This window comes from Micropterus salmoides, unplaced genomic scaffold (assembly GCF_014851395.1).
Source record: "Micropterus salmoides isolate LMB-PRFRI ecotype aquatic unplaced genomic scaffold, ASM1485139v1 Ms_hic_scaffold_2, whole genome shotgun sequence".
Lineage (NCBI taxonomy): Eukaryota > Metazoa > Chordata > Actinopteri > Centrarchiformes > Centrarchidae > Micropterus > Micropterus salmoides.
Window position 1 is genome coordinate 11696386 of NW_024041150.1, and position 22691 is coordinate 11719076.

Sequence of the window (22691 nt, forward strand, 5' to 3'; positions counted from 1 at the left end):
TCACACACAACGTGAGGCAAGCGGGTACAGTGTGATTACATGCAAAGTCAATACAAAGATGCGGAGGGAGGTGATTTCCTGCCGGGCGGCGAGCTGGATTGAGTTTAATTTTTTTTTACTCGAGTGTGCTGCGACTGCCTATCAGCGGTCAGACTGTCTGGATGTCATCAACGGCTTTTTAGAGTCTGGTGTGTAGAGGACAGGGACATCAGGCAGAGCGGAGGGACAGAGTCTCTGCTCGCTGACAAACAGCTGCTGAGCTACGGGGAGCAGCACCGGAGCTTTTAGACAAGTAAACGCCAGCAGTCAGACTGGATTCTGCTCTGACAACTGAGCATTTTTTTTTACTAAAAAAAAAGTACTTTATACTTTTAATTTTGGGGATTAACATGTTGATTTATCTTCACTTGCGGTTCTCAGCAGCGAGCTACTGTGTTTTCCGGTGTTCTGACGATATATGCTGCCTTGTCGAAAAATGCAACCGTAGCACAAATCGATTGCATAATCTATCGAGTCGCTCTGCCCTGTCGAAAAATACTACTTTATGTGTTCCCTTTTCCAATCCCATATACTTATAACTCTCACAGTATTATGACATCTTCTGTTTTTTGATTATATTATAACATCATTTAAGGGGTAGCATATTCTGACTAATATCCCCTACCAAATACTGCTCACTACTCACTCCATGTGTACTGTACGGAGATGGGAGCATGTTGAAATACTATATTATACCATCTTTATTTAAGATATCAGGGGTAGCATATTCTGATAGACTAATAATGATTGTTTTTTTTTTTTTTATATTGCTGACGATCAGCCACTGTGTCGACGGCATGCCCAACAGCAAGGTTGCACAGATTTATGGGCGTGGAAACAGACCGTGCTTGTGGGTCATACGCAAGCGCAGAACCGCCAAGTAGCACATCTCGATAGGTAGCATAAATCGAAAGAACACCGGCCCCACTGTTGTTAGATTGGCTGTTGTTATTGTAGGTGTTGTTATTGTAGGTGCCAGAGCTCTGTGGGACTGCTTAATATTTAAAAATACTGGACAAAACTGGAGATTGCTTTGAAAAATGTAAGTTGAACTACCTGGTAAGGTCAGAAAGTCTGTTAGTTGATTCCAGCTACTGTTGTACTATGAAAAAAGTTAGCAACCCTAACCCTAGCCAGACCTTCCAGAACCAGGATGACCTGGTTGCTCCAAACTCCATTCGGAAAACAAGTATTTTAGAAATTGTTTGATTGTCATCTTGCTGACAGACCTGACGTAGCATGACTCTCATTTACATTTATTAAATGAAATGAAATGAAACTTTTATCCAAAGCGACTTACAATTGTAATAAATGTCAGCGAAACTAGGGGTAAAGTGTCTTGCTCAGGGACACATTGGCAGTTTGGATATCGCAGTGGGAATTGTTACGGCCGCCGCTGGCTGCCTTAGAGTAGTTGTGTTTTGGAGTTCTCTGAGCTGTATGCAAATCCTCGCTGCAAGCACCTGCTGAGGATTGGTTCCCCTGGACCTGGAACCACCCACTTCCTGGTTGCTGTTTGCTGGCGTCTGATTGGTGTGGCCGAGGATCCTACCGAACCTGCCAACCAGAACTCACCAATCAACACCAGCTGGCCTACAAATAGTTTGTCTTCCTGCAGTTTGAGGCGACTGTGAGCCAGTGATCAGTTCGCCTTGTTGTTGGTTGTGTACCCCTGTGAATGTCTTGAGTGTTAAATTTCTGTTTCTGTCGGTTGCCGGCTTAAGTGACTCTTGTCAGTAAAAACCTTTGTGAACTACAGAATGTGAGTGGCACCCTTTAAGGGGGAAAATTGTTTGTTTGGTTACACTACATTCCTGTACAGCATGTAGGTACTGACCTTTTGTTAAGTGTTTTTTTTTTTTTTTTTGTCAGTACCTACATAGCCTCCTTTTGGTGTTTTTTTGGAGACAACTCATTTAATTAAACTTTGACTCAACCTGAATTCAGTTGTCCTTACCACCTTAATTTAACCCAAATACCTTGTTACTGCCCTACCCTAACGAGCTGGGTTGTAACAGAATTGAACCCAGGTCTCTCACACCAAAGGCATGTGTCTTATCCACTGTTCCTTTGCCACCCCTTAATATTTTTTAACAAATCGTCTTGACACTGCTGTCCAATGAGGGAATAGAGAGCCCATGAGAAGAGTCTAAAACAGCGGAAGCTTTACAGTCTGAAATGATTACCAAAGCTGTAACTGGCATAAATGCTTTGCTTTATCAGCAAATCCTCATGGATCAGTCTTCAGATTTGCTGTTTTAGTCTGGACAGGAGGTGCAAATGAAGCAAAAGGTCTGCGTTTCAAAAAAACCAAAAACATAGTAGTATGTATGTCTGGTGTCACTTCGTCTTTGTTCTTTGTCAAGCGTCCCTGCATGTCTCCTGTGCCTGGTTTGGATTTATTTTGGATTTTGATCCTTTGGATATGCTTGCCTCCCTTCCTGGGTTATAGATGTATTTTGCCTTTTTGACCGTCTTCCTCACCATTTCTAAGTTATTCACTGATTGCAAATAAACACCATAAACTGTACCCGCTCCTGAGTGCCCTAAGTATCTATGCTTGGCTAAAATGACAAACATCGTATTTCACTCTGATCTATGCATTTTCTTATTTCTTTGTGTATTGCACTTGATAAGATTATTCATTATTTAATTAATACAAAATCAAAAAGTATACTGGTGTCAGGGTGGCTGCTGAGGCAGAAAACAGGTTTGTGGACCCATTCGCAGAAACACTTGCACAAGCAGGCTACCTGAACATGCATGTGAAACACATTAGGGTAATCAGGACTGACAGGAAACAAAGCAAAACCAGACACAGATGATTACCAAAATAAAACAGGAAGTAGACAAAACTCAAACCGAACCCTGACATCTGGTCTAGAATCCACAACTCTACAGATTTCATCTCAGACACAGGTATAGATCATATACAGCATATAATGTATCGTATACGACGTATACTGTGAATAAATACTGACAGACACAATTTAAAGGCAGATTGTGTCACAGCATACCTTTAGCAACAGGACGGTCCTCAATAACCATTTGTCCCAGTCGACCCATAAGCTGGGAGGCCAGCTGACAGGGGTCCTGCAGCAGCACCGCTCTGGACATTTCCAGAGCACCCGCAAGCACTTCCACATCCACCAACACCCTTGAGACAGAAGAAGGCGGTGGGGATACATACTGTATTTACAGAGATAAAGATAAGAGGGATGACAGCATGTAGTGGAGAGAGAAGAGACTGGGGTACAATGCAACAAATATGACAAGAAGGATTTTAGCTCATGTCAGAAGAACACGGCGTCCCCAGTGATAGCTGAAAAAAGGTGTCAGGAAAACAAGAGATCAAAAGATCACTGATTCCTGAAGTGTGGGTTGTAGTTAGATCCACACCACACCACAAAGATACTACTGTAGACCCTGTGGCCTCATTATGATTCAAACAAAGTGCCACTCAGATCATCTAACAGCATATGAAGTCTTTCTGATGACAAAATCAGGGGAAAGCATCTGACCATTTATTTGACTTTGTGAAACTGACCATTAAACAACTGCACCACTGCACGCAATAATTCACCAGGTGCGTGAAGGTGTGAAAGGCAAGATTTTAACTTCTCTCCCAAGCTTTTTTCATTCTTCACACCACATGAATGCCTTTGCGGCACGACTGTCAGAAAATTCACACCCTTCTCCCCATGATTCAATGCATCGAGACCAAAAAGAGACAAAGCTTGAGGAGGAAGTGGGATGCAGCCAAAAGGAGGCTATGAAGGCAGGTCTCTTGCCTCACCCTCGAGTGTGGCCATTCAGAACAAGTAAATTCATTTAGCCTTTTCTGGTCCGACAACAAAAAATATCTTTATGCTTACAGACAATTTGAACAAAGGAATATTGTGTTTTCTCTGCACAGAATTCTCCAAACACGTTTTCTGCACTAAGGTTTCATACATAGTTTGCCAAAACTAGAAGAAGAATGGACAACATTATTTTTCAATAATAATGTTTTTAAAGTTAGTCAAGTTAGTCAGCATGGTAGGCTGGGGGATGGCAATGCACTGTGTCCACCAATTTCGTCCAGACTGAAGTATCTCAACAACTACAGGACGGATTGTCTCAATTTGCTACAAGCATTCATGGTGCCTACAGGATGAATCCTAATGATGTGGTTGATAAATGACTTTTTCACTGTGTCACATTCTGCCTTTCGGCCATGTTTATGTTTAGCCCTCTGTGAGTTTTCGATATATTTGATCAGTTCAGTATCTGTTATTTAGTCTGTTGTGCTTTGGGGTTCAGTCCTGTCTGCCGTCCTGTGTCCAGTAACCTAGTTTATATCTGTGTTTTGTGTTGTCCTGTTTCCCAGTTGGTTCAGTCTCTGTTCCCTACTTCATTCTGTTAGTCAGTATATAATATAGAACAGACGTGGCCACCAGAGGATAAATTCTATTGACCAAGGATGATTTTCAGATCATTCCTCTACCGCTAACAGCAGGTTGAAATGTTTCAACTATTGGATGAATTATCATGAAATTTGCCCCACATTTGTTACCACCAACAACTGTCAATCCATGGAATAGTGCACAGTCCACAGGAATGTATATTAAGTTGCCCATGTACCACTAGTGGTCATAAAGTCCACACGGTACCTTAAGTGCAAAGTATTTGTAATTATAGTATAGTAATTCTCTTAATACCTTGTCAATTCTTTAAAAATGGACATTTTCCATCAAGTTGAAAGAAAAGTGGTTAGGCAAAGACTGTAATTTTTGACCATTCTGATGCACCCTATGACGCACTGGATCTGCATGCATTTGGACAGTTGAAATTGGAAGGTAAAGTGCTGTAATCAGGGACATGAAACAGAACCAAAGACAAGATTCAAAGTGAGGACCTTCTTGCTTTGGACAACTGTGTTAATTAAAAGTATCCAGTTGCCCTATATCATCAATCTTGTGCGCAGTTTCCGACCACAGGATATCTTTCTGTCTGTCCTCTGATTGGACCTACTTGTCTGGCAGCACAGCCTTCTTCAGGTCCTCCTCGATGTCAAGGACAGACAGACCCCAGGCCTTATGTAGCAGGAACTCGTAGTTGAAAATACATTCAGACAGGAAGGGCAGGATTTGGCCTGAGTGAACCAGGTGGTAGGGCAACCCGTGAAGCTTCCTCAGATTAAATCTGTAACTTTTAGTCACACCTCCACCATCCTCCACCTCATCCAGAGTCCATGCCAGTGGCTGAAATATGTCTGTGTGTTGCGACTTGTCTCTGTAGTAGTGAGCATAGTCTGCGTGCAGAGCCATACGAGAATCATCTGTTAAGTAGTGCTTTATGCACACACGACTCAGCTCGGAATGCGTCCAGCGGTACACCCACGTTGCGTCTGTCCTGACCTCAGTTAGGTGACGGCCGAGGGCACGTTTCAGTCGAGCCCACAAGACATAAGGTACCCTGGGGTGGCTGGAAAAGGAGTGATATGAGGTCACTTCCTGGAGCACTCCCACATCTTGGGCCAGTAGGTCCAGTAACTCCTGATGATGGACATAAACATGAATTGGATCCGAAATGCAAATTTTCATTGTGCACTGAAGGGATGCTGAACCAGTGGCTACTGGTAGAAAATCAGTCTAGAAATGTGTGGCACGCTGTGAAAAGTGATTATGTGTATGTGCAGTTTGTAGTTAAATGTATCTTTCCCCACCTCTTCAGTGACTCCCCAACGTGAGATGGATATCAGACATGCAGTCCGTCTCACCAGTTGCCTCCCCAGCTCTCTCTCCAGGCGAGCCAGCACAGTGAGGTAGAGGCCCTGTGGGCTGGCTGGAAGGCTGAGGCTAGCCTGGGGGGAGTAGGAGGTCCAGAGCGTGCTCTCAGAGTAAGCTGCTTCCAGGTACAGAGGGCATGGACAAGACAGACAGGCCTGGACCAGCAGCTGCCACTGGTGCTCCTGCAGACACCTTTGGTCAGTCCGCAGCTTGGTCTCTAATGCTGCTTTGATGTCATCTGGACTAATTGGAGGGAGAGACAGGACCATGGGATGGGCTGACTGTTGGGGGAAGGCGAGAGAGAGAAAAATCTGTGTCAACTATAAATCACATACTTGACTAATTGGTTGGTTCAGCTGCCTCAGCCACTTTGGCTACCAGGTAAATGGAATCAAGAATACAGCTGCGCAGTATCCACAAAAAACAGACAAAAAAATTAAACCAGTCAGCTCCACTTTCTTCCTGTTTACATCTAGCTGTAGTATGGTAGCCTTGTAGGACATCGATTACTATGATATAAGCCATTGCCAGCAGAGGTTGTCGAGCAGGAACACGGGGGCAGCAGGTGACCCGCAGCCACAGATCCAGACTCCAGAGCCAGAAAACCTGCAGGAAGTGATAGGAGGAGAGAGGAGAGAGACGAGAAAGCACAAGACTACCAGAAAGGGGAGAAGTTGTGTTAGTAACATGCAATAATGGGATGAGGTTGCATACAGAGGGAGAGAAAGTAGAGGAGAGAGGAGCTCAGTGCATTATGGGAAATCTCCCAGCAGTCTAGGCCTACTGCAGCATAACTAAGGGATGGTTCAGGACTCACCTGAGCCAGCCCTAACTATAAGCTTTATCAAAGAGGAAAGTCTTAAATGTGGAGATGGTGTCTGCCTCCTGAACCCAAACTGGAACCTGGTTCCACAGGAGAGGAGCTTGATAGCTGAACGCTCTGGCTCTTAGTCTACTTTTGGAGACTCTAGGAACCACAAGTAACCCTGCATTCTGGGAGCGCAGTGCTCTGGTGGGGTAGTAAGGTACTATGAGCTCTTTAAGATAAGATGGTGTCTGACCATTAAGAACTTTGTAGGTAAGAAGAATAATTTAAAATTCTATTCTGGATTTTACTGGAAGCCAATGCAAAGAAGCTAAAACAGGAGAAATGTGATCTCTTTTCCTGGTTCCTGTCAGAACACGTGCTGCAGCATTCTGGATCAGCTGAAGAGTCTTAATGGACTTTTTCGAGCAGCCTGATAATAAGGAATTGCAGTAATCCAGCCTAGAAGTAACAAATGCATGGACTAGTTTTTCTGCATCATTTTTAGACAGGATGTTCCTGATTTTCGCAATATTACGTAGGTGAAAAAAGGCGGTCCTTGAAATTTGCTTTATGTGAGACTTAAATGACATGTCCTGATCAAAGATAACTCCAAGATTCCTCACAGTGGTGCTGGAGGCCAAGGCGATGCCATCAAGAGAAACTATATCTTTAGATAATGCGTCACGGAGGTGCTTAGGCCCCAGAGCAATAACTTCAGTTTTATCTGAGTTTAACATGAGAAAATTACAGGTCATCCAGGTTTTAACATCCACTCAAGGGCAGAAATTTTTCAGTTTGGGTTTTATTTTCAATGGCAAAACTTAATGTCACTGTTCTAGCCCCACAGGAATTATGCTTCTTTATAAAACTCTCTGCAAACATACGTAAAGGGGGGTTCTCAACTACGTGTTGTGTGAACTGCACGTCAAGACGGTTGATTGGTAGATTCAATTCCTGTCAGCAGACGGGACAGAACCAGTATAAAAGAAGTAACAGAGTGTCCCCCCATGCATGTTCGCCTACATGCAGCCCACAGAAGCATAATTCCAGTTTAAGACCGTACCACATTGCTGTGATGTTATGGGTGAGTGATAAGGTGTTACCAGGTGGTTGCTAGGCAGTTGCTATAGTGTCCTCCATCCATGGTTGCTATTGAGTTTGAAGGTGGTGCACTAGCTGCAAAGGTACAACTCTTTATGATAGTAGAAGCAGTCTGGTTGTGCTACATTTATTGCAATTCCAGAAGGCTCCCTGCCTGAATGCATAAAGGCAGGTGTAAAGCTTTGTAAATGAGGAATTATTTCACCTGTACTTGTGTACAGATTTAACAAAGGAGATAGAACAAGTTAACTAATGAGATTTATTTTTTGAGGTATTGGTTGGAGTATTTTTGGACTAGAGACAGAGCCAGGTTTCCCCAGTCTTAGTGCCAAGCTGCCATTATATTATTATAAACTGTATATTATTAAACTTTTGCACTGCCTTAGAGTGTGGCTGTAGACCTTTGACATTCTATTACTTCCCTCTGTTCTACTGCCATCACTGATTCTCACTTTACGACAGGCCTGCAAAAACTCACGGAGCATGAACGATAAAAGTTGAGGCCTGATCCTGACAACCTCAACTTGCTTTCTCTGACACCACCCGACACCACCCTCTTAAAGGGACATCTCTGGAACTGGATATAGACTGGAACAGAATACTAAAAGTAATTCAGCGTTAGGTCAGAAGTAGGATCTCCCTTCACATGATATGTCATAAAGGGTTTTACTCTGCTGAGCGGAGCCTTGAGGGGCATTGCAAGGTGATATCACACGTCAACGTTAAAGTTTATCCACTGTTTCCTGTCTTCCACAAATGAATATATCTTGCCATTATACACTGATTTTTCTGGTATACACTGGTCATCATTCAGTCACAAACTGTCTGCCTATAAACAGTTTCATTCATGCATTTATTAATTGTTCATCGCTGTATTCATAACATTTATTCATGGTTGCTTTTATTCGTTCATTTGTAACGCCCAACCATCCCTGAACTCCTTCATCACTTCCTTCGCTCTCATGCACACTCACAAGCACACGCACACTCGTTTGGTGATTCATAAATTTTTAAATTACTATGTTTGATAATGTATTTTATTTCATTTCAGTAATGCTGTCTATTGTCTGTAATATGTTTGTCTATTTATCTATTTATTAATATATTAGGCTATGTTTATTAGGAAAAAGTATTTTACTTAACTTGTACTAATCTACGGGTCTCACAATCGCCCCATGGGGATAAATAAAGTGTTTTGAAATTGAAATTGTAGGTGTGTAGTTGGTAGTTTGTTGTGTCCAGTTAGTAGTTTGATAAAGAACTTGATTATGTGGTTTGTGTGTATGAAAATAAGGACACTGTACACAAGTTAAGGACTCTGTAGCAACCCTCAGGTCGAGACTCAGTTAATTAATTGGCCACTATCTAATGCTAATTTTGTCTTTTTGAGAGGTGGTGCTCCAAGGTGAATTTAATGTAAGATTAAATTCTGTAATTTAATGTGAACATTGATTTCCTCTGATAGCTGAAAAGTCCTATATGTTACATAACTTCGAGTCTTTGCTGTACCCTGCTTTCTGCTGCCACAGTGAAATTTTATCTTTACTGACCTGCAGAGTGTGAGTGCAGGGCGAGTCAGTGGTTGCAGATACAATGAGGTGGACGTTTAGGGGTAGAGGGGTTAATATCCAGGAGAGGTCTGCACAGTGTTCCTCAGATAGCTCATCTAACCCATCCAGCAGGACCACCAGGTGCCTCTCTGTTCCCACCAGGCCCAACAGAGAGTGGAACTCATTGATGAGCTGAGGGAGACCCTAGAGGAGACAAATAACCCTTTAGACCTAGAACCACCATGTATACTGGACAGTCTGATCCCTCAGATCAGTCAGAGCAAAAACATTGTTAATTTTAGGAACACATGCACACAGGACACAGTCAAAAGTTTCTGGTTGAGGTTGGCATAAATTTAATCAAAGTGCAAGTACAACCTGTCAAAATGAGATGAAGCAGTGTTTACTAGAGATAGTGCAGTACCTCTGACAGCTGTGTGTGGGGACGGTAGATTTCAGCCAGCTGGACACAAAGTCTCTGCAGGACCAGACGAACATTCCTGCTCTCCCCAGTAAAGCCAATAAAGTGCACCAATATCTTCACAGCTCTGAACCAACAGGACATAAAACGTAGAATGGTTCTATGAATGACACTCTGATGGACAATTTATTTTATTTTGTTTGCACTTGAATGTAAGTTATCTATAACTATAAATTGGATTTCTATCAATCCGTGTCTGCAAATCTGTATGCTGAACACCACAAACCAAAATACTCCATAGCTAACATGTACAGTGAGGAAAAGAAGTATTTGAACACCCTGCTATTTTGCAAGTTCTCCCACTTAGAAATCATGGAGGGGTCTGAAATTGTCATCGTAGGTGCATGTCCACTGTGAGAGACATAATCTAAATCCAGAAATCACAATGTATGATTTTTTAACTATTTATTTGTATGATATAGCTGCAAATAAATATTTGAACACCTGTCTATCAGCTAGAATTCTGACTCTCAAAGACCTGTTAGTCTGCCTTCAAAATGTCCACCTCCACTCCATTTATTATCCTAAATTAGATGCACCTGTTTGAGGTCGTTAGCTGCATAAAGACACCTGTCCACCCCATACAATCAGTAAGAATCCAACTACTAACATGGCCAAGACCAAAGAGCTGTCCAAAGACACTAGAGACAAAATTGTACACCTCCACAAGGCTGGAAAGGGCTACGGGGAAATTGCCAAGCAGCTTGGTGAAAAAAGGTCCACTGTTGGAGCAATCATTAGAAAATGGAAGAAGCTAAACATGACTGTCAATCTCCCTCGGACCGGGGCTCCATGCAAGATCTCACCTCGTGGGGTCTCAATGATCCTAAGAAAGGTGAGAAATCAGCCCAGAACTACACGGGAGGAGCCGGTCAATGACCTGAAAAGAGCTGGGACCACCGTTTCCAAGGTTACTGTTGGTAATACACTAAGACGTCATGGTTTGAAATCACGCATGGCACGGAAGGTTCCCCTGCTTAAACCAGCACATGTCAAAGCCCGTCTTAAGTTTGCCAATGACCATTTGGATGATCCAGAGGAGTCATGGGAGAAAGTCATGTGGTCAGATGAGACCAAAATAGAACTTTTTGGTCATAATTCCACTAACCGTGTTTGGAGGAAGAAGAATGATGAGTACCATCCCAAGAACACCATCCCTACTGTGAAGCATGGGGGTGGTAGCATCATGCTTTGGGGGTGTTTTTCTGCACATGGGACAGGGCGACTGCACTGTATTAAGGAGAGGATGACCGGGGCCATGTATTGTGAGATTTTGGGGAACAACCTCCTTCCCTCAGTTAGAGCATTGAAGATGGGTCGAGGCTGGGTCTTCCAACATGACAATGACCCGAAGCACACAGCCAGGATAACCAAGGAGTGGCTCTGTAAGAAGCATATCAAGGTTCTGGCGTGGCCTAGCCAGTCTCCAGACCTAAACCCAATAGAGAATCTTTGGAGGGAGCTCAAACGCCGTGATTCTTAGCGACAGCCCAGAAACCTGACTGATCTAGAGAAGATCTATTTATTCAATTCAATTCAATTTTATTTATATAGCGCCAAATCACAACAACAGTTATCTCACAGCGCTTTTCATAAAAGAGCAGGTCTAGACCGTACTCTGTGATGCTATTTACAGAAGTCCAACAGTTCCCACCAAGAGCAGCATTAGGCGACAGAGGCAAGGAAAAACTTCCTTTAAGAGGCAGAAACCTCGAGCAGAACCATGGCTCAGGGTGGGCGGCCATCTGGTGAAGGTGAGAGAGAGAGAGAGAGAGATGGAAGGAGAGAGAGAGAGAGAGAGAGAGAGAGGGATGGAAGGAGAGAGAGAGAAACAGAGAGGGATGGAAGGAGAGAGAGGGGAGGGAGGCAGCCTACACAATATACACACAGAGGTACAGACAGTAAAGGTGATGTTGCTATAGACTAAATGAAAAATGGTACAGATATTTAAAGTAGTGTTAATGGTAACAGTCGTAATGTTAATGATTATAATAACAATAATAACAATAGGACTAGTAACAATAGTCGTTTCAGCAGAGGGTGTCGAGCAGGAACACGGGGGCAGCAGGTGACCCGCAACCACAGATCCAGACTCCACAGCTCCAGAGCCAGAAACACCTGCAGGAAGTGATAAAAACCTGTAAGAAGTGATCTGTGTGGAGGAGTGGGCCAAAATCCCTCCTGCAGTGTGTGCAAACCTGGTGAAAAACTACAGGAAACGTTTGACCTCTGTAATTGCAAACAAAGGCTACTGTACCAAATATTAACATTGATTTTCTCAGGTGTTCAAATACTTATTTGCAGCTGTATCATACAAATAAATTGTTCTAAAATCATACATTGTGGTTTCTGGATTTATTTTTTTAGATTATGTCTCTCACAGTGGACATGCACCTACGATGACAATTTCAGACCCCTCCATGACTTCTAAGTGGGAGAACTTGAAAAATAGCAGGGTGTTCAAATACTTATTTTCCTCACTGTAGTTCTCTCCTCTACCAGCATCTCACCCAGATAGCCAAGAGGGTGCTAGCTGTGCTACTGCAGCCATGGAGGTGCTCTTTCCCCAGCCTGGTGGACCCAGCAGGAGGATGAGTCTGGTTCTTGACTGCTCCACTGCCTTCTTCACATCAGCTAGGAAAGCCTGCCTCAAAGTACAGCCCTTTGCACTGAGGGATGGAGGTAAATCTTAAGCATGTGTGGAAATACACGAATTAGAACTGCATTTACTCTGTTAAATAGTCTGAGTAGCCCAGTTAGATAGTTGTAGATTACTCTGTGGTTGCTCTGTACCTTCACTCTTAATTAAAGAGTCTATTCTTTCTTTGAATCACCATGGATAGTAAAATCCCTGTCACACCAGCTTTTAAACGGAAATTTCAGAGGGAAATCAAGTCATTTCAACTGACAGTTTAAATTCACACTATTCACCACTGTTTTGACAGTGCTAACTGATTTATCCCAATGCCCAAAAATAATTTTCCCCATAGACCATTATGAAAGGGACGTCTGTTGACAGTACAAAGTCAATTTGTGAAATTTGAATCCATGAAGGTTTTAGATTTGTAAATCTTCTCTAGAGACCAGAAAAGTGATAATGGACTCAGTAGCTTCACAGAGTTTTACCTTTCAAACCATTTGAAATGTCCACCTACATAAGTACTTATAGGCTTTTGGCATAGGACCCTGGGAACAAAGGGATGAGCCCCTAACATGTTAGTCAGCCAGGAAACAGTCACAGTCACTCGATCAGCAGTTAACAATGCGTTTACCAAAATACTTTGAAGTTGAATTCCAATTGTCCGTGCCAGTACTTTTCTTACCTAGTTAGCTGTCAGTTATTAAGCTAGGTAACTTAATCACTAACTGGACAATAAAGTTTATTTAAGTAAGTATTTGTACCTTTGACTTTCTCAAGTCTCAAAACAGTCTGCATGTCTCCATGACAGGAAGGTTATATAAAAGTGGATCGTAGGTGCAGCCGACACACACAATAGTGCTTCTCCAGCCGGTCCCGCCTGTACATTGGTAGTATCAAATGTTTCTACAAACTAAAACTTATGCCCTTACAATAATTTGGACGCTGCTACAATCACTAAACAATTCTACACACAGTGGCTGTGAATAGAAAGATTTATTTTACTATTTCAAGTTGCGCTGGGAAAGATTTTGGTGCTGCCAACAGAAAATCATGAGTCGCTGTGATCTAGCACACCAGAGTGTGGTGTGAATCCAGCGCTAGTGATTGATAATGGACATGATAGGCAATGACCCACTCACAGATGGAGTCCGTAGTCAACATGAAGTTGTATCTCCTCCTGTATCTGCACTCTGACAGCTTCTCTCCTCACTGTGTCATAAGGGCCTTGAGTTTTGTTGACCTTCATTACTCTGGAATAGTGAAAGTACAAAAAGTAGCTGTAGTTAACTCAAAACCAAGATTTTTACTAGTTAATAAAAAGTTTACAAATGTGTGTATGCTGTACTTGTTGAGGGAATTGATAACAGTCCGTTGAAAGTGGGAGGAGATGCGCTCGGTGTAGAACTTGTGTGAACGATTGTGTTTGGGGTTCAGGCCTTTCCGTCCCCATCCTACATTACGCTCATAGATATTGGTGTGGCGCAGCTAGATGATGTAGACAAAGAAATTTTCAAAAATTACACAAGAGGCAGCACTGAAAGACAAGAGAAGAAAAATCTACAAAGGCACATCTTGTGTTGCACTTACACCTAACAATAATCCTCCAGGGGAAAACTGCACTGCCAACGACGGTTTGCAGGCTATATAGCTTATTGGCTAGTCAGCTGTAGCAGACCGAATAGTTTAAAAAGGTACCTCAACAATCACTTTAGATGCTGCAGTATATGTTTGCTTGTCTAACAGTGAAAATACCTTCTCATGGAGCCGGTCCATAAATTTCTGGTGTGCTGTGCTGAGTACTGGGTCGAGCTGAGCTTGTCCCTTCAGGAGGTCAATGTACTGAGTGATGTGTTCATTATTCAGGTTGAAGTAAAGGTCTGGGATGACTCTCTTATAGCAGTGGCAGTGCTCTTCTGGTGGAGCCCCATCTACAGACTGCAGACCTGTCTCTACCTCCCAGTCAAGAACTATGCATAAGAAAAATGAAAGATATTAGCCGATAGCTGTTGTTTGTGTCAATAATCAGGATCTTGACATTAGAAAATTTCATGTTAGATATTTATCAACTTAGTAGTTCTTTGTAAAAGTAAGTAGTTCTTCTTACTGTATTTAAATCATAGGACAATATATGCTGATTGGAAACCTGCTCTGTGTGAGATTATTTAAGGTAATTAACTACAATGTGTCTATACTGGGTTTCGCCAACACTAGAAGGATTCAGGAGAAAAGCACTATCAGATAAGAGGACAAAAAAAAACCCAGTGTGTTTTCCAGCCCTACTTGTTCTGAGTAACAGTGATGCCTGCTCTTGTCCAAGTGCCTCAACTGCGCTGCGTTGTAGAATTCCACACAGTCTGTGGCAGGCCGTGCTCCAGTCCTTCCTGGCCTGTCTCCTGCGCTCACTGTCCATGCTCAAACTGTCAGGATGGTGACAGCTGTGAATGATATGAAGAGATAATGAATGGGATTGTTAAACCTGGGTTCATGTTTTCCACATGTTGAACCCTACTGATTGCTGTGACAGGATTATAGAGAGAGAGACAGAGATTGTTTTGAATTGTTTATTCATAGTGAGCCCATGGCCTTTTCCTGCCAAAATTTCCAATTAAAACGCAATGTAATAGGCTGTGACGACATTTGCTGTGTTCCCAAAAAGAAGACATTTTTTGGCATTGGTGATTTGGTGACCTCTTCTATAATACCATCCAGAAGAAATGTTTACATTTCTATGCATAGAGAATATTTAAATTGTCTGTAAGTTGTTGGTTCAAAGACTTTTTAATGTAGTGTGCAGTGCAGGGACGTTGGAAGTCAGTCAGTTGGGGGGTGCTGAGAGAAGGTCAGTCTATATAATGAAGTCATACTAACTAGTGCACAATATTCATGTTTTTTGTAATAATTTGAATTGTTAGGATAACTTTTTTCTAACTTCTTTCTAGTTAACAACAACTTACAACTTTATGATCAAAGAAAGTTTTTATATCACTTTGTCACTTCTGTCCATACTAACACTCCCTCTCTCTCGCCCGTTCACATGAGCTCTCTCTCTCTGTTGTGAGTCTACATCACATTTTTTTATTTATCAAATCATTGTTTTTAATGCTTGGTTGTAAGGGGTGCTGCAGGCCCCCTTCTTACCATGTCCATGGTGCAGTGAGTATTGCAGCCTCCACAGGCAGCATCAGTGGGGCTTTAGCCTTTAAGTATTTTGTTTAGCATTCCATCAAAACATTATACTTTTTGTTACGTGTTTTCTAGTGAGAACATAGTACACTGTGATCTTAACCACCAAAGACTTCTAATTTTTCCATGAAATAAGAAATATCAGATCCACAACACTGAAAATTTACAGCTATGCTAGCGGCTCTGTGAGGCTGTATTTAGTGGTGCTTTGAGCTAAATGCTAATATCAACATGCTAGCATGCTCAAAAAATATTGCTAACATGCTGATCTTTACCAGGTTTAGTATTTATCAGTGTTGCCATCTTAGTTTAGCATGTCAGCATTCTTACATAAGCACTAAACATAAAGTACAGCTGAGGCTGATGGGAATGTCATTAATTTTGGAGGTACATCTAATAGTTAGATCGATCTGAAAACAAAGACTCTAAGCTGCTGGTAGCACGAAATTCAAAGTCAGAGGATCACTAAAGTCATTAGGATTCATCCTCTGAGAGCCATGAAGGCCTACACCCTTTTTCAGTTGCTGAGATATTTCACTCAGGGTTCACGAAGAATGTCTGAACAAATTTTAAGATTGAATAGTTGTTGAAATATTTCAGTATGGATCATAGACACACCAAGTCACACTGCAATCCTTTTAGTCTGATTTGTTTTAATTGAAACAGAACACAGCATAAACTGTGACCAGTGAGTTTGTTTTCACCTGATGAGAGCTAAGCGGTAGACAGGAGGAAGGCAATTCTCATCCATCTTGTAGTACATCTGAAGTAATGTTAGGTCTTTTTCCAAATCCCCCAGACTCTTTGCACCTACAAAGCTGTGTCTGGCCATATCTCCTTCTGAAAATGAATTGTGGGAGCTCTGGCTCAGCAGTCCTGAGTATGTAGCCTGTTCTCCAAAATTTAGATAACTCCCGTAAATTGAACCCTGAATGAAACTGTCTGAGCTGCTGTCTGTAGTGATGCTGGACTGGGAGCCTGAGGCAGGTAAGTCCTCCATTGGTTTGTTCCCGGGCATTTGCTGTCGGTCTCTCTCCACCACTTTTATTATGGCCTCAAAGGCCTCTCTGGTGATGGTAGAGGGAAGGCTCTGGACCTCGTACTTCTGTCCTACAAACAACTAACCAACAGAACAGAGAATCATAAATGAATTCATCATCTGAAACACAAAGATGCCATTTATCAAAAATCTGCACTCTTGTACTGTCAAATAACAGTACATGATCATATCTTACAATAAAGTTTGGACCCTGGCTTCCCTGACAAAGTTGGAGATTCTCCACATGCAGCTCTACAGTGTCGTGCCGTTCAGCAGCAGGTGTTCCAACCCCCCAGCGGAGGTCAACCATTCTGAAGTCGTAGCCTCTCTGCTTACAGTAGAGATACAGTCTGGGATAAACGTTCTCCAAAAGCACACTTCTCTCTGCAACTGTGTCTGATTCAAACACATAACAAGAAAACAATTCTTACATCTTGCAAAAGTGAGTGATTTTGCTTTGTAAAACATAGAAAGACAAATTGTGATTACAAACACTGTTGCCATTCTGTGGTATGATTTAGTACATATGTTTAGTACAGGATAGGTAGCGGTCTAGTGGAGGTAGGAGGAGGACATCTGGATACCTAAGGTATACCTCGGTACAGAAAGGTGGTATTCCTGGAGTTGTCACCCAGCTGATCAAGGAGGCGCACAAAAGGAAGGTAGGAAGGCCTTGCCAATGCATACGGCTCTAAACTCAACAATCTGGTCAAGACTACCCTGGACCAACTCACGTTCCCCCGTAAGATCAAAGACCTTAAGCTGAACTATTACTATTACTACTACTGGAACTTCAGGGTCAGAGTCACTTCTAGGAATGTAAAATCAGACTAGCAATACTTCACTCTAAACTGTTGACTGGTCTGGCCAACCTGGCAGATTCGAGGCTTGGATTTACCAACATGACATTTTACCTTGAGTCCTCTGGCTTCTGCCAGTGCATGAGGTAACCCTGTCGACAGTGGAGGCCCTGAAGAGGAAGCTATTGCAGCTATCTCCGCAGATGGCTATGGGCTGCCACACAGCCTAAGCAGTGCAGCACTGTATGTGAGGAGAAACAAACTCCCAGCTCCATGTGAACCACTTCGGCAAGGAGTTCAGGGTTTCACCAGAGAGGTGTTGCTCTATTGGGACTCAAGGGACTCTAGAGGGATGGCAGCAGGCATTATGGTGTGGACAAGCAGGAAGCAGAGCGCCCAGGAGGGCCTGGAGATGGCAGAGTCTCAGGTGAGACTCAGGGCTTTGGTGGGCACGGTGGGAACTGGGCAGGTTGGGAGCAATCCTACAACCTCCCTATGATAAGGCAGATGGTAAGGACACACGCCATCTAGTCCTGGAAGAGGTGCAGGCAGGTCTCAAGGAGGAACGGACCAGCAGAATGGTGGGCATGCTGCAGCAGGGAGCATGGACAAGGTGGGAGGGTGCACTGGAGAGGAAGATCCTCAGGGCTGACATCTGGCAGGCTCCAACTCCAGTGGATCAAGTTCACAGTCCAAGCTATGTATGATGTCCAACCTAGTCCAGCAAATCTCCCAACCTGGGGCATGAGTGATTATCCAGTGTGTCCTCTGTGTCCTGGGACAGGTTCACTCAAACACATCCTTAGCAGCTGTCCTACAGCCCTGGGGAAGGGCCATTACTGCTGCTGACACAACAAAACCCAGACCAGCAAACAAAAGGAAACAAAAGGAGTCCCAGCTGCATCAGACCTGCTTAAATGGTTTTTGATTGTATGATTGCCAATTGGACTGTGACATGTTCCTACTGCATCATGGGGAGGGGTGTCAAGTTTGATTCATGTTATTATTTCTTTGACAACTGATTTGATATTGTTGTTGCAGTATTTGTCATCAGCTAACATTAGGTTGTGCTATACTGACATGTTTTGTGGTTATTGTAGTTTGTTTAAATGTTTATGTAGTATTACAAATGTAGTCTATCTTCATGGGTCTGAATGGCCTGATCACAATATGTTTCCCCCCACTCTCTTTTGAGTTTAGTTGTTATGTTGACCTCTCTTCTGTGCAAAGAATTAGAGTCAGACGTGTTTGTGACTTTTTTGATTTTGTGAAAAAAACAAAAACCACCTGTATCCATCTGGTCTACCAACTCGTCCTGTGACAGATACCCTGATTTTACAGATAACGTAAAAGAGAAAAATCTATCCATCTGTTTCATGGCATATTCTGTACAATAAAAGGTGCATACACTTTTATAATAAATGTGTTGTAAATAAATTGTCATACTATACACACTATCAGAAAATGGTGGCAAAATGCTGGTATAATATGTGGAAAGCAGTGTAGCCTCTGCCAAGCCCATTCTATATTTCCCTCCAGTGGTAGCATCGAAAAAAGACATTGACAGATTCCGGGAACACCAAGATTAATGAACTGAAAGCAATACAAAGACCACAAAGACTTTCACCAGGTTTGCTTTTAGATTTCAAAACGTAACATTCATATATGTTACAATCACACCAACATTCTACACACATACGCTTTAATCCATGATTAGGTTAGTTTCATCAGTGGGAGTTACTTGGTAATGTCATGTAATGCATGAGTATTGTTGAATAGTTATATAGTTTAAAGGAATAGTTTTTGGAAACAGGCTTCTTTGCTTTCTTCTTGAGAGTTAGATCAGAGAATTGATACCATACTCATGTCTGTACAGTAAATATACCACAAACTAATTAATACATTAGACCTTGTTTGTTTAACAATAAAAAAACAAAGTGTAAAAACCACAGTTGTGGTTGGACGGGTTGTTGTGTTCCGGACTATTAATGAGTTTTAGAGATGCTGGTAGGTTGTTACTGTTGGAAACAACCAGGCTAGCTGTTAAAACCCCTTTCCAGCCTTTATGCTAAGGTAAGATAAGTGACTGCTGGCTCCAGCTTCATATTTATTGTACAGAGACAGGAGTGCTATCTATTTCTCCCCCAACTCTCCACCAGAAAAGCAAGATAAGCTTTTTTTCTTAAAATTTCTATTTCTACTTATTACTAGACAAATAGACTAACTTAGAAAAGTGATTAAAAGTGATCCAGGAATATAATTTTGAATGAACACCTGCCAATCAGAATGTTTCATGCTTTAAGATATATAGATTTCTTAATTCTTACCTTTGTATCCACCACATATGTAGACCATGAATCTCTTCTCTTCAACAAGACATTGCGGCTCCTTCTTTCTTTGAACCTCATTGGTCATTGTACCGCACAACAAGTGAGTCCCTGGGAGTTTATTTTCACTTCTTTTGTCCACATGATTTTTGTTTGACCTAACAGACAGAGAAGTGTCTGTCACTCTTTTTTCTTTGTCCTCATCCTCAGCCTCTATGCTCCTTAGTAACTGTGAGTCGTCAATTGTTCTCCCATATTTATGTAAGGCCTTGGCAGCCTTAACCTGTATATAAAAAAAAACTTTAGGTCTGGCAGGTCATTTGAGTTGAGCACTTTTGAGTTTTAAAGACAAATTACAAAGAAGTTGCCTCATGCTTACAGCTATGTCTTTTTACTTAATTTAAAGGATGGAATGGTCACATTGATTGACATATACTGTACATGTCTGTAAAGGACATACCTTGAAAAAAAGGCCCTGATGCAGTGTGTCAGTTATTTTGTCCTCTAAGTAAGGATTTTTGGGGGGGTTGTCTGTTTGCAGCAGTGGTAGTGAATACTGGAGACATGCAAGATAATTCAGCTGTAAAAATGTACTTTTGGATTGCTTTAGTCATAACTAACTCAACAGAGAAAAGAAAAGAAATATGCAAACATTTAATGCCTCAATGTTAGAGTTTGACCTGAAGTACTTACTCTGAGTTGATTTGTAATATTGGACTCCTCTTTCAGTTTGGTGTCATGCCCCTTTCTGTTTGTCCTCTACAAAATAAAAGCATCAGAGCGGACACAGCGATGGATCAGTTAAGGCCAACAAACTTTCGTTTAATCTATTTACAAGAAATGAAAGGTACTATTCTAAAGTATTTTCAAACCTCAGTTTGTCATATTCAAATTAAGTGGTACATCAGTTATCTAGTATTGTGTTTGTGGATTCATGAGTTTTTAAATGGTCCTAATGGAAGCAGTGGATGCCAAGAAGTCATTATAGAATAGTAATATATTCCCCATGACAAGAAGACTGATCTTGATGAGTACAATCAGTGGAGCACTCCTTTAAAATTCATCCCTTCATGTAATTATTGAAAACAAAGCCGTTTAAATTCAAGTGTAATGTTGGTTGCCCTTTTAAAAAAAGAATTTGCCACTTCCCCTCAAAATATATGTGGACATCCGTCCCTGGCAGACTGTCATGATACATGATTGAGGTAAAACTACCAAAGTCACAAGTAAGTAATGTACAAATGTACAGTATGTACTAAATGTTATGAAAATCCATCTAATAGTTGTTAAGATCGTCTAGTCTGGACCAAAGTGGTGTTCATCCTCCGTCTCTCTTTAGAATGTTTTGTTTCCTACAGAAACCCAGCTCCTACATAATAATACCTATAATGCACGTAGATCACCTGACATAGTGAAGTTGGGCCATTGTTTATAGCTGGAAATGTTACTGCCTCTTTTTCCTCCTGCAAGACATAAAGTGTCCAATATCACAGCACCATGGAGACTGATATCCAGCTTTATAAAATACTGGGAATTATACAAAATATAACAAAGATATACATGAACAATATGTGTAGGCTATATAATATCCTACCATATGAGCGTTGGCCTGTAAGGTGAAATATAACCATAGGCCTAATCATTTTTAACAGTATGGCGTCACTGAACTTTTCTTTTTACACACAACGAAAAAGTGGATACAATATAAAATATATCAGCAATGTTGTAATGGATTAACGTAATATTAATAATAACAGATGATTTGCGTCTTATATTATTTTCAGTAACGTTAAAGTTTTTTAATTGCCTTTAGTTGCAGAGGGCTACTGCAGTTAATTAATTCGGAGCCTCGATAAAATGTAAAACTGTAAAGACTTTTCTAACTAACAAAAAGCCAGTACTGACAATTTATTTGTCGTCAAAAGACTCTTACCTTCTTCTTTTTGGGAAAAAGCCCGTCTCTGTAGCAGCTCCACATTCTGTCGCCTCCGCCCGCTGTCAGACACATCCACCTGTCACGTGTGAGACACATACTCCACTTCCGGTTTCAAATTTCAAAATACAACTCATCATTTCAGTGAGCCAGCGTTAACAATAGTCTCCCACAATCACTTTTACAGTATATATCCTTCCAGCCACGTCTTCTCATTCAAGCCAAGTGTTATAGTTTACATACTGCGTTTCTGACAGAATTAAATAAGTAAACATTTAGATTTGGTCAGCACACATTAACTTTACAGAAGTTACACAATTAGTGGGAAAATTATGTTTAAGCTGTAGTCAACATCATATGTTCTCCTACATGTGGTGTCTTTCAGCAGTTTTGTTCAGATACTAAATGACATTTTTATGCTGACTTCACTCCCACCACATAGACTTGAAACAAACACATTGTTTGTTCCGTTCCAGTGACAAAAAGAGTTTTTCTGGTCTGTACCAGGACTATAGCAAGGACTTTAGAAACACTGAGGTCATTAGTACAGCTTCCCTCAAACTTTGTCCATGCTCTCTACTGTGTTCCAAGAATAGACACATTTTAATTATGTAATATGAGAAGTAATAATAAACATCTCACACTGTCAGTCGCTTGTATTCACTTTGACGTTTTATACCCGACTTTCCTCAAAAACATTCACATACCAAACGGCACCGGGCTGTTTCTGGTCAAACAAAAATGTAAATAATAGCGACTGACAGCGTGCAGGATTTTTTATTCTGACTTTATGGTGTGCAGGTATGTGTTACCTGTAAAGATATTAAGCCTTCAAAGTAACATCAGGAGCAGCCTTTTAAAAACATGCACAACACTCGAGTAACTGTAGACTTTCAACTCCTATCTCATGACAGAGGACCTGATCTCAGTGTCCTCTTTGAAAGCAACACCCACAACCAAACTACTTGAGTACTCCTTGAAATAATCAGACTGTTTTATTTTGAAGGAAAAAATCCTT

At 41.6% G+C, this 22691-nt stretch overlaps 1 protein-coding gene across 1 annotated transcript; it reads right to left on the reverse strand.

Moving 5' to 3' along the window:
* Positions 1-3541: 3541 nt before the first annotated feature.
* LOC119912448 (NACHT domain- and WD repeat-containing protein 1) lies at positions 3542-22527 on the reverse strand. Its single transcript, XM_038731643.1, has 16 exons — positions 21674-22527; positions 21144-21203; positions 20434-20499; positions 20201-20296; positions 19741-20023; positions 16810-17009; positions 16279-16694; positions 14672-14826; positions 14144-14358; positions 13737-13876; positions 13531-13641; positions 12261-12419; positions 9694-9817; positions 9270-9473; positions 5747-6091; positions 3542-5576 (listed from the first exon to the last, which is right to left on the reverse strand). The coding sequence occupies exons 1-16, from the start codon at positions 21770-21772 to the stop codon at positions 5049-5051; spliced, it is 3201 nt and encodes a 1066-aa protein (XP_038587571.1). The 5' UTR covers positions 21773-22527; the 3' UTR covers positions 3542-5048.
* Between the last annotated feature and the right edge of the window lie 164 nt (positions 22528-22691).

Coding starts and splice junctions, on each gene's coding strand:
- LOC119912448 (XM_038731643.1), bottom strand. CDS start 21,772: ATGTGTCTCACACGTGACAGGTGGATGTGTCTGACAGCGGGCGGAGGC. Junction 16,695..16,809: donor GCCAGGGTCCAAACTTTATT/GTAAGATATGAT, acceptor TCTGTTGGTTAG/TTGTTTGTAGGACAGAAGTA. Junction 9,474..9,693: donor CCCACACACAGCTGTCAGAG/GTACTGCACTAT, acceptor TGTCTCCTCTAG/GGTCTCCCTCAGCTCATCAA.